The sequence below is a fragment of the Acomys minous genome (genome assembly GCF_964271855.1).
Source record: "Acomys minous genome assembly, chromosome: 10".
In the NCBI taxonomy this organism is placed as follows: Eukaryota; Metazoa; Chordata; class Mammalia; order Rodentia; family Muridae; genus Acomys; species Acomys minous.
The window spans coordinates 66,810,945-66,827,296 of record NC_140491.1 but is presented as its reverse complement, the minus strand read 5'-3'; the positions used below and the strand labels follow the sequence as shown (position 1 = coordinate 66,827,296).

The following is a 16,352-nucleotide window of genomic DNA, read 5'->3' as shown; positions in this document are numbered from 1 at the left end:
TGACCTTGACCAAGTTACTTAAGGTCTCTAAGCTCTCCATTGCTAACAGGGGTTAAGTCACACAGCGTGGGAAGAGCCAGGGACAAATGCACCTCAGCTGCTTTGCATGGAGCCTGCCTTGAAAGGTGTTCCATAGTGTCTGTAATGACTATCACCCGTGAGAAGCAAATTCTGCATCTTCTGCCTGCTTTGTCACAAGATTCTAAATGTTAACCAACAGAGCAACCTTCTTTTACAATTTAGGAGGATGTTGGGAGGAGGGACGGGTTAAAGTGGATGTGAGTAGTGGCAGTGGGGTGGGGCACTGAGGTTCAAGCAACCTTGCTCCTATTTCTGACCCTCTATGACCTTGGACCAGTCTCAGTCTCTCTCCTCTCCCTCTCTCTCTCTCTCTCTCTCTCTCTCTCTCTCTCTCTCTCTCTCTCTCTCTCTCTCTCCTCCAGGCCCTTTGTTCTTGATGCATCTAAATGACACCTCTATGAATACCGCAGCAAGAACCCACCCAAAGGAGGCCAGGAGCACCCAAAAAGACCCACACGCGCCCCTGGGAAGATCAGGAAGTACTCCTACAGCCCCGGAGGCAGCCTGGCACGAATACTCCAGAGGGCTGAAGAGAGCACAGGAGCTGCCCTAGCGCAGCCAACTCAGTAGCCTCTGCCCGGCCTCTGCGGGAGTCCTCCCACGTGGTCCTCCCAGGCCTGCCCCAGGGAGGCAGAGAGCTCCTCAGCAAGTGCTCTCCTGCCCCCCTACTCTGCGCTCCCTGCAGAGCTGGCTTGGCTTCTCCGTCAAAAGCAGGGCCCATCAGGCTGGAGGCGGCGATGTGTCAGCTGGTATTCAGGCTTTGGTTGTGCGCTCAGAGCGCTCCCCCTCCCCAGCTCCCCAAATCCACCCACCCACCCCTTTACCCACTGCTCAGGGCCTTCTGGGTGGCAGTGCTTTCCAGAGAGAGAAAGAGACAGAGACTGAGGAGCCAGCAGCCTAGAGCCCTGGCTGTGGGGGGTGGGGGCTGACTCACTTGGCCCCCTCCCTGGTGCCGATGGGGCAGCCCCCACACCCCTGGGCGCTGGCACCGAGTCAGGCACCACAGTTGGGAAGAAGGGAGATGCAGCTCCGCTGTGCCTGACCCGAGTCCGCTGAGGATGCACCCCGAGCTCAGGGACCCGTTGGTCCCCGGGCCGCCAGGCGATGTGTAGTCAGCGACCCCCCACTGCAGGCTCATTCCGGCGGCCGCCTGCTGGGGCCCCCTGGCCGCGGGCTCGCCGGGACGCCCCTGTTCGCCGCGCCCCTCCCCGGGCCGAGGCTCGTCCCCGGAGCCTCGCAGTATTTCCTTCCTGCACCTTTAAGAAGACCGTTGCTCCGTGGTGGGATGGTGTGTTAAAGCCACACAGAGGAAGTTACGCAGCCCGGATCAGACCGGGAGATAAAAGCCCCGATGGTGACCGTGAGTGATGGCAAGAGGATTTAGCCTCGGCATTAACTTGGAGCGGAGTGCAGGGGGGCGGTGAGGCGCCCCGCCATCTGGCCGGCGCCGCGCCAGGGGAATGCTCAGGCGCCTGGACCAGCAGCGGCGAAGCCCACCCAGGCCGGGGGCTGAGTGGGGCGCGCGTGCAGATCCTCCCTTGGCTACCCAGGAGGCCCTAAAAGTTTGCACTTGTTAACAGAGACCTCCCGCTCCGCCCGGGAGGGCGATGCGGGCGGCGCGGGCGGCCCCCTCCCCTGGCCCGCGTCTCCGGGACGGCTACGAGCGGGCCCCCCGGCGGCCCGAGGGCTCCCCAGCCCACATCTGACGGCGGCCACCGCAGCGGCGGCACCGGGCAGGAGTCCCGGGCTCTCAGCCCAGCGACCCGTGTGCCCACCCAGCGCCCGCCAGAGGGTGGCGGTCTCCGGCCTCTCTGGGCTCGCTCCGGGAAGCTGCTTCGAGCCCGGGTAAGGCAAGCGGGGAGCGCCAGGGCGGCGGGCGGGCGGGGAGGCGCCGCAGTTTCGCCAGGGTGCTTTCATTTTGAAAAGGCTTCGGTGACGGTGCCAGTTCTCCTCGGTTCGGGGAGTCACTCCAAGCCGCCCAGCTGAGGCTTGGACACAAAGTTATCTGGTGGCGGCTGTTACTAGCGGACGGCTGGAGCAGCCGAAGAAGGGTGTGTGTGCGCGCCCGGTGCAGCATCTTTAAGAAGTAGAGTAGCTTGTCTTTCCTCTGGGCTCCCCGCCACCCAGCTCGTCTTTTTCCATCCTGTGCGCCTGTGTGGGGAGGGGATGGACCGTTGCAATAACGCTGCTTACTGTGTCTATGAAAAGTAAATAGCCGTTCTCCGCCGCCGCTCCTCCTCCCTAATTTAGTCACCTCCGGGCTCTAACGGCGCACCGAGAACTCTTGACCAAGCGGTCTAGAAACTTCCTTCGGTGCTGTAGTGGGGGTCGGCAGGTGGAGAGGGGCGCTCTTCCACGATGTAGAGGCGCACTGTAGGGGGAGCAGAGGCAGCGGGAAGGCGGGAAGTGGACCACCAGATCTCGGGTCCGCCCGCTTCGGAGTAAGTTGCGGGTCTGGGCTGGGGGGGTCGGGGGGTGGCAGCGACAGGGTTCCCGCGGAGCAGCTGCGCAGGGAAAAAGAATGCAAATAATTCCCAGGAGCTTTGCTCGGTGTCTTTTAATTAAGGGAGGCAATGTCAAATGAGGGAGCAGCCTGGATGCGGGCCTGGCTTTTATTAAAGGCGTGATAATTAATTGGAGCCGGTGGTTTGCACCGAACTTTGGAAAGGGAAACTGCAGCGGCGGTTTGTGCTCCGTGTGCAGTGCAAACCACTGTCTACGCGCCCCAATCTCAGCACGGACTCAGCCAGACTCCCCGGAGTCTGCAGGTCGCAGGCTAGCCCCGCCCGTCCACGGGGACCGACACGCGGCGGCCTCAACCACACGTCCTCAGAGCTGGGTGCTCTGCCCCGCCCCCAAGAGCCCAACTTTTTTGGGCCTCCCAGCCTCTATGAGGGCGGCAGGGAGAAACCAGAGTCTGGAGAAAGCTCCCTTCTCAGTGCTGGGGACACCGGGACACCGAACCCGGACGTCCACCGAGGCAGTGGTGAGCTTGGGGCAGCCCAGGTCGGGGAACCGGGATGGGGGGGGGAGGTAGCCGTGAGACATGGGGTTCCCCTTTCCTTCCGGATCCAAAGCAAGTTTCACACGCCCCTTCTACCCTTTGTCCAGCCTGGGTGGAAGAATAAACCTCTGGTGGATTGCTCCACGTCCCTGCCCCGCGCGATCCCCAGGGACCCTGCGCCCCACAGAGGCAAGTTTCCCACAGGAGAGCATACAGCTCCGGCAGGAGCCTGTTGGCAGCCGGGCCAGCTCCGAAAGGCGCTAATTCAATAAGACAGAGAAATCTGAGTTCAGAAATCCTGATAAAATCTAATTTTCGGGTTTTAATACCCAGGCTATCAGCCCCCCCTCCTCGGTTCCTGAGGACTCTTAAAAGAAAATAAAGCGCATTGATTCCATTTGTTTCAGAGAGCTGCAGTTTCTTAATAATATCAGGTGAAGATTTATTTTCCAAGGAGAAAACGATCCGCGAGGATGCAACCTCTTACTCTGAATTTCTCCCTGCCGACTCCTCGCTCCCTGCTACTCACCTCGTTTTTCCGTGGACTCTTGCCTGAGTCCCCCGCCCTTTATTTTCTTTTTCTTTCTTTCTTTTTTTTTTTTTCTTTTTCTTTTTTTTTTCTTTTTTCTTTTTTGGCAAAAATCTACTGTAATTTTCAAGTGCTGAGCTCACAGTGCCCCCTCGATGCCAGCAACGCCCAATTGATTGACGGGTTGTAAACACATTTTCCCCTGGCAGATTTTGTTGTTTCCCCCACTCCCATTTTCTAGGGAATGTGTAGTGCTTAAGCCAACAAAATTGCAAAGCAATTAATAGATGTGCGAGTTGCGCCGCTTGCTGCTCGCTGGGGCTCCGGCCTCAGGGCCTCGTTGCCTCCCCACCCGGGCCAGAATCCAGCGCTGTCCCAACCAGGAACAGCCGCTGGCCCTGCAGATGAAGCCGGCAGCTGGGCCCGCCTTGAGAGCCGCAGCCTGGCGCTCTGGTTGTCCCCAGCCGTCAGGAGCGCCCTACCTGTTAGTGAACAGTCGGGAGCCGGCTGCTGGAAGAATTAATTAGGGGCATGCTGTTTTCTGGGCAGCTCAGAGCTTAGCTGGAAACGTCCAAACCATTGCCGGGCCGTGGTATTTTATTTTTACTACATTTTTCTCAGGTTGGGAAAAAAAAAAAAAGACGCTTGGTCACGTTCTTCCAGAGAGTTTTCTAGCAAGAGGCAAGCCCTGGGCGGGGTCTAGAGCAGGTTTCTGTTGAAGCGGTCAAAGGAGAGGTGTGAAATGTGGTCTGGCTGGGTTCTCATTCATCTGTGTTAGGAGTCCTTCATCCTAAGAGGGGGCAGGGGCGGTCTTAACGTAGATGGATGAGGCCCACTGCAGCCTGGAGCAGAGGATGGCTAGGGGCTGCCCCCTGAGCAAGGAGTTCTCAGCAGACAGGCTAGACCAAAATGTCCCCTCCTGCTGCTTGTCTTGGGGGCAGGAATGTGCTGTGTCTGGGTAGCAGTGTTTCACACAAACACAATTAACTCCTCTGGGACTTTCGGTATACAGTGGCTGACAAGTGGGTTCAGGTGAGAGGCAGGCTCCCCATATGTGAGGTTTCAGGATGAAATGCAGCAACTGTGAGCATTATAGCCAGAGTAACTAATAACACAGACTGTGTGTGTGTGTGTGTGTGTGTGTGTGTGTGTGTGTGTGTACGCGCGCGCTACATCCATCGAGATAACCTTTGTCCTCTTGGCCAGGGGGTTGGTGGGGATCTCATGCTGGCCGGGACACAGATTCTCCCATGTAGCAAATGTCCAGGAAAACACCAGAGTCTGGAAGTCATGTGTTTCTAGACGCAGTATTCCTATTAGCTATATCTATTTTAGCTTTTAAATGATTACCGCAGGCTTAAAATAGACACTGCCCTCCTAAAACGATTGCAAACTGTTGGCCTTGGTCAGGGACTGTAAACAACAAAACACCGATTCCCATGGAAGCTTCCAGCATCCTAGTTTCTCGCCATGGGGTCTTTTAATTCATGGTTTCACATCGTGCAGGTGCCGGGGGAGCGGGTTCCGGGCGGCCCACACAGAGACCTCCCTATTGGGCTGTAGCAGTGGGAGCCACCACCTCAGTTGGATGCTCTGTGGCCTCTTTTAACAACTTGGACATTTTGACTGGTCTGGCCTACTGTGTTAAAGCGACCATTAACCCTTTGCTCTTGGAGATGCTTTAGGGAGTCCCTGGCCCTCAAGAAAGGGCACGTCCACTGAACACACATCCCTACACGTGATGTGGAGGCGTACCGCCTTTTTAATAGCATGCCCACCTCTACACATGTAACTCAGATATTAATAAAGAAAAGATAGCCCAGCTTTCTCTGGAGATTTCACTAAGGCAACCTCGTTTGTTTGTGTGCGTGCGTGCGTGTGTTCATGTGCGTGTGTGCGCGCGCGTGTGTGTGTGTGTGTGTGTGTGTGTGTGTGTGTGTGTGCACATTTTACCAGAAAGCTATAGTTCTTGTGTCTCTAACCACCCCCCTCCTTTTAATTTGTTGCAGGTGCTGCTGCTAATGAATGCTCCCCCCCCTGCCCCCCTCTCTCTCTTTCTTGTCTCTTTACAATGAAAGCCAAGCCAGAGCCCAGGTACCTGGATGAAGTAAAAGCTGAAGAAGTCTCAGGAATTTCACACCAAGTGGCCCATGACTACTAGCCAAGGTCAGCTGGCCCCCAGTACATGCCTGGCCCCAGCAGAGCAGAGGCAAATGACCTCTCCAGTTAACACCTCAGTGGCCTTATTTTTTTTCCAGTCTAGTCACATAATCGTTGTTACTTTAAGCCCATATGGAAAGAAATCTCTTTTATTGGTCCGAGATGGCTAAGACCGGTCCCAGAGAGCAGGGACTCATCTCCAGCTAACATGTATGCCTCCTGATTTTATCTTCTCTCCACCACGCAGGCTGCCGGGGCTGTTTTTGCAGTCGCGTTGAGCACATCACACATTAAGGGCCCTTTAAAGACCTGGATTGATCGGAAGGACAAAAATTAAAAGCAACCTGATCCAGCCCCATGCCGGATCCCTGCTCATCCCATTTCCATCCACTGTCACAATCTGAGAGTCGGCCCGATTTGATCAGCTTCCCCTCCAGGGGAGGTGTAACGCCAAGGTTAGGAGGACGCCAAGTTACTGGCCACTTTTTCATCTGCCCATCAGCAACTTGAGAAACGCTGGCTCTGGATTTTCCGCGTATCAGCCATTTGGAAAACACACGCTCCCACCGTTGGCAAGGCTGCAGTGCCCAAGCCAATGGCACATCCCCGCCACCACGGCCTGGTAGATGTGGCGTTTCCATGCTGAGGCCCCGAGTCCCCCCTGACCCCACCACCACCTTTCCAGTGCCCCTCTGGGCTCCACCCCTGTGGACTTCGAAGCCATGCTGCTGCGCCTGCTGGCCCTCTTCCTGCACTGCCTCCCTCTGGCCTCCGGGGACTATGACATCTGCAAATCCTGGGTGACCACAGATGAGGGCCCCACCTGGGAGTTCTACGCCTGCCAGCCCAAGGTGATGCGCCTGAAGGATTACGTCAAGGTCAAAGTGGAACCCTCCGGCATCACGTGCGGAGACCCCCCTGAAAGGTTCTGTTCCCATGTAAGTCAGCCCCGCCCGCTTCTCCATTACCCAAGTGAGGGGGTCGGGGGGCGGGGGGACTGTGTGTAGAGACAGACCTGGGGGTGGCCGAGCCCTAATAACAAGACCAACTCCAAGTCCCACCGTGGGAAAGGTGCCAAAGCCAAGCTTCCCCGAGGACCCTGGGGGTTCAGTGACATTTTGTAGGTGGAGGCAGTCTTGGCCAGCTGACCCTGGCATGGTTTCCTGCCAGGAATTGCACAACAGTCATAGGTCCCTGTCTCAATGCCAACCCCTTCTCCTTTGCAGGAAGTCAGCATTCAGACCAGCAATCTGGATGCTGTTTGCAAGGTTACCCTCCCCACCTGCCCAGTCCAACCTAGTGCGTAGAGTCCTGATTCCAGCTCTGGCCAGGCACCGGCCAGGCATTTTACAGAGGACAGTTCCTGGGAGGCTTGGGAGGAGTTCTTGAAGGAGGAAGCAGGGTAGGGGTGGGGGTGGGGGGTGGGGTCCGGCTGGATGCAAAGTGCAGCATCTCAGCCCGTGCTATCCTCTAGCCAAGAGGCAAGTGCCCAGGCCTTGTCGCCTGAGCCCCTAGCTAGAGAAGAAAGGGTCTTGGAGCTAGCGGGAGCTTCAGCACCCAGGCAGTGTCACCAAGGGTGGTGGCAAGAGTGGAGTTTGACAAGAGCTCCAGGAATGGGAGGTTGAGAGTCTCATGAGTGTTATTCTCTAGCGTTTTCCCCTGGGCTCCCCCAGGCTGATTCTACCTTGGACAAAGTCGGAATGTGAAGATGAGGTAGCAGGTTTCAGACCAGTGTCACCATCCCTGGGTTCTGTCCTGTCAACTGTAGAATTGGGGGTGAGAGAGGGAGGTGTGCATTAATACAGTAAGTACCCTGAGGGGGTGGGGGGTGGGTCAATGGCTCTGTGGATACATGTTGTTCAAAATCAGACCAGGCACAGAGGAGGTGTCCCAGATGTTCAGTCATTCTGGTCATAACTGATAGGGAAACTGAGACAACCCGGGCTGGGGTGGAAGCCCTTGGCCAAGGTCACACAGCAGAAAGTGGTGACGCTGCGGAGTTAAGCTGGACCTGCAGCACGCAGCAGCCTGTCTCTGGCAGAGGCTGGGCAGAGCAGCCAGAGGAGCAGGCAGGGGAGGTTCGATGTCATCCTGCAGGTGGCTGGTGCCTCTGAGTGTCCTTGGGGGAAAGATGGGGTTTATTGCACAACCTGGTGTCCCCAGTCCAGGCTCCTGGAAATGTCTAAGTCCCTTGGGGGTGGCTCCAGTCACAGTGCAGAGCTGCTAGCCCGGGAAGGTAGATTCCCCACTTGGGCTTGTCAGTGGTGATAAGGCTGTCACTGTGGGTGGTGGCTGGGCCTGAGCCAGCTTGAAGAAGGGGAGGGAGGAAGGAAGAAGACAGCCCAGGGCCAAGAGCCAAGACGGGATTACGTGTGGACATTGTTGGGCATCGAGCGAAAGATAGGCAAAGGGCCCGGGGCCCTGATATTTAGGGCTCTAGAGAGTTCCATTCAGAGTCTCAACTCCCATGGGAACTGCCTCAACCACATATTTCCCAGGCACAGGCTCAACATGATCTTTTAAATACGAATTGTTGCCAGGGTTGGGGGCAGTGCACAGGACCGGCTTCTTCTCAAGGGTGTAGGGGCTACAGATGACCACCAGAGGCAAATCCAGGGCCTCTCCTGACTGGTGACGCCTCTGGATCTTGATGTTGGCTGAGCTCTAGAGTCTGGACAGGTGAAAAGGTCTGGGAGGAACCCCCGCATTGGCAGGACTTGTTTGATGGACACAAGTGTCCTGTGGTGGGCAGGAACAGCTTTGCCTTTGGTTACAAATATGAGACCAAGGAGAATGGGCTGCTACCACAGGAGCAGGTGGAGGGCAGCCTCCAGAAGGTGTCAGCTTCTGCAGGAAGGGGGGTATCACACTGAGTCTATATTAGAACAATCCCCCCCGCCCCCACCCCCACCCCGCCGCCAATAGTGCTTTTAACTGAGGTTCTTCCTGGGCAGGTCCAGAGCAGGCCACGAGAATGCATTGCTGAGCCATTTTGAGGGCACCCTCAGGTACCCCCTATTCTGATCCCCCTTTTAAGGATTAGAAAGCTTGCCTAAGTCCTGCCAAGGTCAAGAAGCTTAGCAGGCAAGCCAGAAACTCGTCTGCTTACCCACCAGGGTGTGTACCTTCCCTCCCTGAGCCCCGGCTTGCTTCCTGCTTCAATTAAAAAAAAAAAATAACGTAGGTGTGTCACCGAGCTGGCAGAGAGACAACTGGGCCAGGCATGAGCAAGCACGTGGGAGTGCCCCAGTGTGCAATGGCCGTAATTATCTTACGTCACCATTGTTATGACTCCCTTGGTGGCTTCCTGGGTTGCTCTGCTTCCCTGGGAGCAAATTGTTTCTCTCCAGCCTTGACCACAACACAGTCTGCATTTCTCATCTACAGGCAGCTAGCTGGTGGTCGATGAGTGTGCCCAGGGACGGTAAACGCCCTCAGCCAGAGCAGGTGTGGCTAACTAGCCACCAGAGGGCACCCTGGTGGCAGCCAGGCCACCCAGTGGCCTCTTAGTCTTCCAAGCCAGGGCCAGCTCATCCCTGCCAGCTGACAATCCTCCTGCTAACAGCTGTGGGCCTGCCTGTCCCAGGACCCAGACAACCAGAACATGAACCCCAGAACACCCCGGAAGCACAAGAGAAGACAAAGCAGTAGTCGCCCCTTTTCAGTCCCAGGGTGCAGCCCCTACGCTCCTGGCTTTTCCTGTCCTTCAGCAAGGCCACTAGAGAACTGAATTGTAAATTCCAGCCTGGTGAGGAGGGGGAGAGGGATAAAAGACAAGATAAATGAATAAATAAAAACCTATTGGCTCTAAAACGCACAAGGAAAATGAATAGGAATGAGCTCTCAGCAGCGGGTTTCTTGGGCAAGGACGAAATTTCAATGAGAGCTGCGGGTCACAGAGCATCCCCTGGAGGGGACGGAGGGAAAGGAAGAGGAAGAGGAGGAGTAAGGCAGCCAAAAAGGGCTTTTTAACTTTTCACTGGGTGGGAGCTATGGTTCCTCGGACCCCTCTGAGGCGAGCTCACTGGGGCCTGCAGCCTTCACTCCTTTCTCTGTGCCAAGGGAACAGAACTTGAGACTTAGGACAGAGAAAGTGAAGGAGGCGGCACCGGGTATCCCCAGCCATCTTGCAGCCTCATTACCAGAGTGTGGTCCCTGGACCCTAGATTTACCTGCCGGAAACGCAGGCTCCCAGCCCCGCCCTAGCTGGGCTGAGCTAAGCTGTAGGGCATGCAGACACAGGCAGGGTCTTGCCTTCTCTGGGGAAGCTTACTGTAAGGGCTCAGGAGGCTTATAGTTTCCTTGGGATCTCTACAGCTGAAGAGGGGGTGTTGATCACTGCCCAGGGAAGAGAGGAAAGCCAGAGGGACCTGGATGTCCTGAGAGGAAAATATTGGGTCAGGCAGAGGCCACTTAGGTTGAAACTTTGAACAGTAGGGTGGGCTTTACCAAGGCTCTGTGCTTGGCTCTGTGCAAGTGAGATACGGTGGCTGCTTCCAGGGCAGAGGCCTGTTTTGGTGAGAGCTGGAGATCTGGAATCACACCATGGCACTACACTGGAACTTTGGGTTCCGTGAACTGGGATAAGCCATTCAAATTCTCCGCACTGGCCGGTGAGTGTGGCTCAGCTGCTGGAGAGCATAGCATGCGCAAAGCTCAAGGTCCAGTCACTAGCACTGTGTAAACCAGGTGTGTTAGCAGGAGGGTCAGAAGTTCAAGGCCAGTCTGAGCTACTTGAGACCCTGTCTTAATAGTCAGGGGTTGCGGAGGGGTGCAGACATGGCTCAGTAGTTAAGAGTGCTGGCTGTGCTTACAGAGGACCCGGTGTTAATTCTTAGCACCTACGTCACGGTTGACAACCATCTGTAACTCCAGTTCCAGGGGCTCTCACGCCCTCTTCTGGCCTCCATGGGCACTGCACACATGTGGTCCCCAGACATACATGCAGACAAAATACAGAATGCCCATACACATAAGATACTTTTTGTTTTATTTTGTTTTTCAAAACAGGGTTTCTCTGTGTAACCTCAGCTGCCCTGGAACTTGCTCTGTGGACCAGGGTGGCCTCAAACTCATAGAGATCTGCTTGCCTCTGCCTACTGAGTGCTGTGCTAGGATTAAAGTTGTGAGCTACCACAGCCCAGCATAATTTTTACTTTAAAAAAAAAAAAGCTGAGTTTGGTGGTACATGCTTTTAATGGTAACACTAAGAAGCTTAAGAGGGCAAAAGTAAGTGGATCTCTGTGAATCCAAGGCCAAGATGGTCTCCATGGTGAATTCCAGATCAGCCAGTATTATAAAGTGAGGCTCTTTCTCAAAAGCGGGGGTGGGGGAGGGAGACCATTGCCTAAGCCTCAGTTTCTTCATCTAAGAGCCTGCCTTGCCCACATCATCACCTTCTTGGAGAGAGAAGCAAGTCTCTAAACTTTCCAGTTTAGTCAGAGTTTGTTCTGACCATTAGATAGAGCTAGCTAATCCCCGTCTCGAATTTTCCACGTTGAAATGAATGAACATCGAATTTGTCTATCAAGCCTCCAGAGAGATGACAGTTTGTAGTATCATGCCATGTAGCCTTCAGTGTGGGATATAACCTTGAGACCTCCGGTTGAGGCTAGAAGGAGACCACACCCAGGACGCTGTCACCAGTGCGGTGCCTGACACAGGCGCTTGGATCGTAGGACTCTAACAAGAGTGGTTCCTGACGGGCGGCGGTGGCGAACACATTTCATCCCAGCACTCGAGAGGCAGAGGCAGGCGGATCTCTCTCTCTGAGTTCAAGGCCAGCCTGGTTACAGAATGGATTCCAGGACAGGCAGGGCTACACAGAGAAACTCTGTCTCAGGAACAACAGTAACAACAAAAGAGGGCTCCCCTCTCGTCTTAGTGCCTAAGAATCATCTGCTGGACAAATGGATGGATGGGTAGAGGGATGCTGTGGTCCAGGAAGGCTTCCTGGAGGAGGAGGGATGAGTGCTGAGCCTTGAGGAGAACCTATGGCTGCTGGAGGGTCTAACTCTTCAGGCCCCTCACGGCTGTGGGATTGCCCAGCTCTCTGCTGAATTCTGTCACAATGTCATGGAGTTGCCAGCACCAGCCCTTAGCTACAGCCACGGGCTCTCTAGGATGAGAATAGATCCTGGGGAGGGATCTTATTACACGAGAACTCTTCTGCTGGGGACAGACAGGAAAGGATGGAGCTGTGATGCCACCAAGTGCCAGGCCCATGGAGGTCGTCGGTGCGTCTGACATTTCCAATAGGAAGGAGCTGGGTTTAGACACGCTGAGGGGCGGGCAACAGCAACTTCAGGGTAGTGAGGACACAAAAGAACCCAGAGACACGTCTACTTAGACTGCCAGAGCCTTGGGTATCTGGGCTCAGTTCCCTTTCTGTCCACAGCCCAGGCTTTATTTTATTTTTTATTTTATTTACTTAATTTTGAGACAGGGTCTCATGGGACCAAACTTGTCCTTGAACTTGGCTAGGTAGCTGAGGATGAATCTAGGCCTCTCATCCTCCTGCCTCCACCTCACAAGTGTAGGCATGAGCCGCCACATCCAGTTTATGCCATCCTGGGGATGGGACCCATAGCCCTGTGCACGCTAGGCGAGCACTCTTAAAATCTCAGCCGAGTCCCCAGCCCCTACCCTAGGTTTTAAGAATTTCCTTTCGGGCTGGAGAGATGGCTCAGAGGTTAAGAGCACTGCCTGCTCTTCCAGAGGTCCTGAGTTCAATTCCCAGCACCCACATGGTGGCTCACAGCCATCTATACTGGAGTCTGATGCCTTCTGGAGGACAGGCACACATGCAGGCAGAATGTTGTATACATAATAAATAAATCTTTTTTTTTTAAAGGAAAAATTTCCTTTTGAGTGTTATGCCTTTAGGTAAGGCCGACAATTGGTGGGCAGACAGACATGCAGGTCTCCTGTGCTAGTACTGAGAGGGACTAGCTCCTGGCCTGTGGAACTTTGGGTAAAGTAAGTCCTTGTGACTGTAAGCTCTTGCTTTCTCCTCTGGAAATGGGGGTGACACTTTCGAGCCGCCATGTTTCTAGGAATGAGCCGAGGCAGGAGGCCAGCCTCAAAGGAACGTCCAGCGAAGGGGGGGGGGGTGTTCCCGTTCTCAAAATAGCTAGAAGAGTGAATGGGACAAACCCAAAGGGACAATAAGTAAAATGTGGCATTTCAGACAAAGTTGTGGGGGGGTGCGTGGGAGTCCTGGAAGGTTGCAAAGAAGCAGAGAGGGCAGGAGAGAGCGGGTGATGGCGAGGAGCGGGCCTGAGAGCAGGGAGCCACAGCACGCTCTGGCAGTTTCCCATAATGTGTGTTTTAGGCCGGGTGTTGCTTGACTCTCTGAGGAGGGTCCCTGGGTGAGTGAGGATGCTGTGGTCCACCTCTACCACTCATCGGCTCTCCAGGTTCCCCTCTGCTCCTCTCCTCCTCCAGTCAGCAAAGATGGTTCCCACCCACGTGCTCTTGTATAGTCGATGTTAAGTAAATAAATATGTGCTCCCTCCAAACTTAAGAGGAAAAATAGTAGGATTTTTTTTTTCTGAGACATGGTCTCTCTGTGTAACTTTGGCTGTCCTGGACTCGCTTTGTAGACCATGCTCGCCTTGAACTCATAGTGATCCACCTGCCTTTGTGTGCACCACCATGCCCTGTAAAAGTAGGATTTTTTTTTTTTTTTTTGGTTTGGTTTTTTGAGACAGGGTTTCTCTGTGTAGCCTTGGCTGTCCTGGACTCACTTTGTAGACCAGGCTGGCCTCGAACTCACAGCGAACCGCCTGCCTCTGCCTCCTGAGTGCTGGGATTAAAGGCGTGCGCCACCACTGCCCACCCCAAAAAGTAAGATTCTTAAGGCCAGAGGAACCCCACTCTCTATGAGCAGACGGCAATGGAGCCAACTCAGGGCAAAGCTGTTGGCCGCCTGTATCCCTCTGGTCCTGTTCGCAAGTCCCTGAGTACTGGGTCCCTGATGGAGTCCAAGCTGTGGGGGGAGGGGCACAAGGCTCTCCGTCCTGGACCTCCATTTACCCATTCACACCCTAGGTTTGATCTCACATGGTGACACGTGGTAGGAGACAGGGCATAAGCTGGAGGTCACCTGTACCAGCTGCGGGCTGGAGCTGCTCCTATATAGCAGAGACGGCAGGTTGACGGGCTCACTTCCTGGCTCGCCTACGTCACACCTCTCAGAGCTGGGCCTTGAAGACATCAGCAGACAGAGATCTCACTCTTAGCCCTGTCAGCAATGGCTCTCCAGTAAGGTCAGGCTGAGGTCAGACATGGTAGTGGTAGGAACATACATGCTTTTTGAAGCCAGCATCTTTGATGGTCTTTGAAGTAGGATTCTGGGAATAATGCACCCTTCCTTTGCCACATACTGACCCATCGCCCCTGGCACCATACATACTGTATACAGCCTTTTCGACCTCTCCATAATATTACCAGGCAGCTGAGAAAGGGGACAGTTAAGGAGGTGGTAACACTTGCCCAAAGTTGCACAGCCAAACCAAAAACCTCCTCAGAGGTTGGCCCAGCATCTCCCCCAAGCTCTTCTATAGCACAGGTCCGAACGGCCTGTGTGACAGTGGCCTGTTGCAGAGAGACCTGGCTGGTAGGACGGGGCTAAAATTGAATTTTCACTCGGATAGCCAAGATCTAAACCCTGACAAGAGGGCGTGTGTCTAGAACCGCCCCTCCTGTGAGGAAGATCCAGTGTAGTTTGTCTTAGGTCTCTGTGGACGCTTCAGACCTCGTCAGCCCCACTCCATCTCTCTCCTGCTGCCAGGTCATTTGTCCACTTTACGAGAAGCACTGCCCAGGGAAATAAGTGGAAATGAACCAAGACCCTGTACATCCCCTCCAACAGGCACACTGTCGGTGCTGGGCAAAGGTGAAGAGGATGCTGGGAGAGGCGCCTACCGGGGAGGCTGCAGGCTCTTGAGAGTGCCCTCCCTCTGAGAGATCACAAGGCAGTTGGCAGCAGGACAGAATCAGTGGTGCTTGGGGGAGGCAAAGTGCCCCCCCCAATCCTGAACCCTTACCAGCACTGCGTGGCAGATACTGTGCTGGGACAGCTCCTTGGGACAGGTCTGCCCTCTGCAATAGCTGGGCAGCCTTTCTTCCTTCCCCAAAAGAGGAAGAGCAAATGAGGGGGTCTGAGTGTGAGCCCCTGAGCTTCCCTGCACTCCTGGCTTACTAGTGAACCGAGAAGAGCAGCATCCTCCCAGACACCAGGGATGACCTAGGAGGACCAAAGGCAGGAACCAGCTCCTGTCTTAGCAGCAAAGCTCTGACTTACTGGGCCACAAAACCCTCTGAGGACCTGTGGGGCTTTCTGGAACAGGAGCTGGGAATGTGTGCAAACATTCGTGTGTGCACGTACAAACACAAGGCTGCAATCCATGTGGGCACTTCCCATGTGGGACAGCCCAGACTCCACCTGTGGACCCCACTAGCCAATGATGCAACTCTAGAGGACCCTGCTTACCAGGGCTTCTAACCCCAGAAAAGTCAGGGTGCAATTCTTGCCACCTAGAGACCTTTATTCCACACCCTCCATCTCATCAGAGCCACATTTATTGAGTGCCTAGTGTATACTAAGCAGTTAACATAAACTGAATCTACACAGAAGGCATGGCAGAATTTGTATAAATACCCTATTTTAAATATGAGCAATCTCAGAGTCAGAGAGGTCAAGTCACTTACTTGCCCAAGCTTACACAGCTTCTAGCATGCTAGGTTGCCCAGACCTCAGTGTCTACCCGGGCTACATAGCTAATAGGAGACTTTCTGAGTTTCTCAGGAGAGAGGGGGTTGGAGGTAGCTATCGTCTGTGTGTGTGTGTGTGTGTGTGTGTGTGTGTGTGTGTGTGTGTGTGTGTGTGTGTTCATGCATGCTGGGTGAGCAGAGTCCCCATCAGCCCTGGAGGAGGGAGGCTGAGGAGATGCTGTGTTTTCCCTCCCACTGCTCTTTGAGACGAGGCGGAGCCTGCTAATCCACTTATTTGATAACTCGCTTGCTCTGCTTGCTCCGCATCTATTTGGAAGCAGGCAATCTCCCACGCACCAGCTCCAGCAAAAGCGAGGCGGCTTTGCTTAGAGGAATCTGATCTGTCTTTCTGGGGATGGAGTGCTGAAACGATACGCTCCAGTGGACAGTAATGGGCCTAAAAATAGAGGGTGCGTGGAGTGGCGGGCTAGGAAGGGTGCTCCTGGCCTCACTGGCTGGCACCGGCCAAGCCTGCCTGCCTGCTCACCTGAGCTCCCCAATGCTTTGGGATCCTCTAGGCCTGAGGGAAAGTGTGAGAATGAGGAGGGTAGGGAGACAGAGTGTCCCATTGATGCCACTGCCCGCCTCAAGATGGGAAGCCATCTCCCCGTCTCGGGCCCGGAGGCCTTGGATCTTCCGCTTCCCAGGAAAGCCCCGGAGATCTGTACTGTGGGTGTGGGTAACCCCGGATCCCAAAGGGAGAAGTGACTCCACTGTGGGGTGGCCGAGTGTCTGTGCTCTTCTCCTTTTGCCCCTCGTTGCCTTACCCTTGGGGTGATCTTCTCAAAGGCCCCACTGACA

General features: G+C 54.8%; 1 protein-coding gene across 6 annotated transcripts in view; it reads left to right on the top strand.

Moving 5' to 3' along the window:
• The first annotated feature begins 925 nt into the window (after positions 1-925).
• NTNG2 (netrin G2) overlaps positions 926-16,352 on the top strand; it is a 61,167-nt gene continuing 45,740 nt past the window's right edge. For 2 of the 6 annotated variants that reach the window (XM_084799605.1, XM_084799604.1), the window contains exons 1-3: positions 927-1,926; positions 5,624-5,780; positions 6,022-6,712. In XM_084799605.1, the coding sequence (XP_084655731.1) occupies positions 6,497-6,712 (216 nt within the window). In that variant the 5' untranslated portion in view covers positions 927-1,926; positions 5,624-5,780; positions 6,022-6,496. Of the gene's footprint in view, positions 1,927-2,427; positions 2,523-5,623; positions 5,781-6,021; positions 6,713-16,352 lie in introns of those variants that run through there. The other 4 variants (XM_084799603.1, XM_084799601.1, XM_084799606.1 and 1 more) reach the window with 4 other exon arrangements.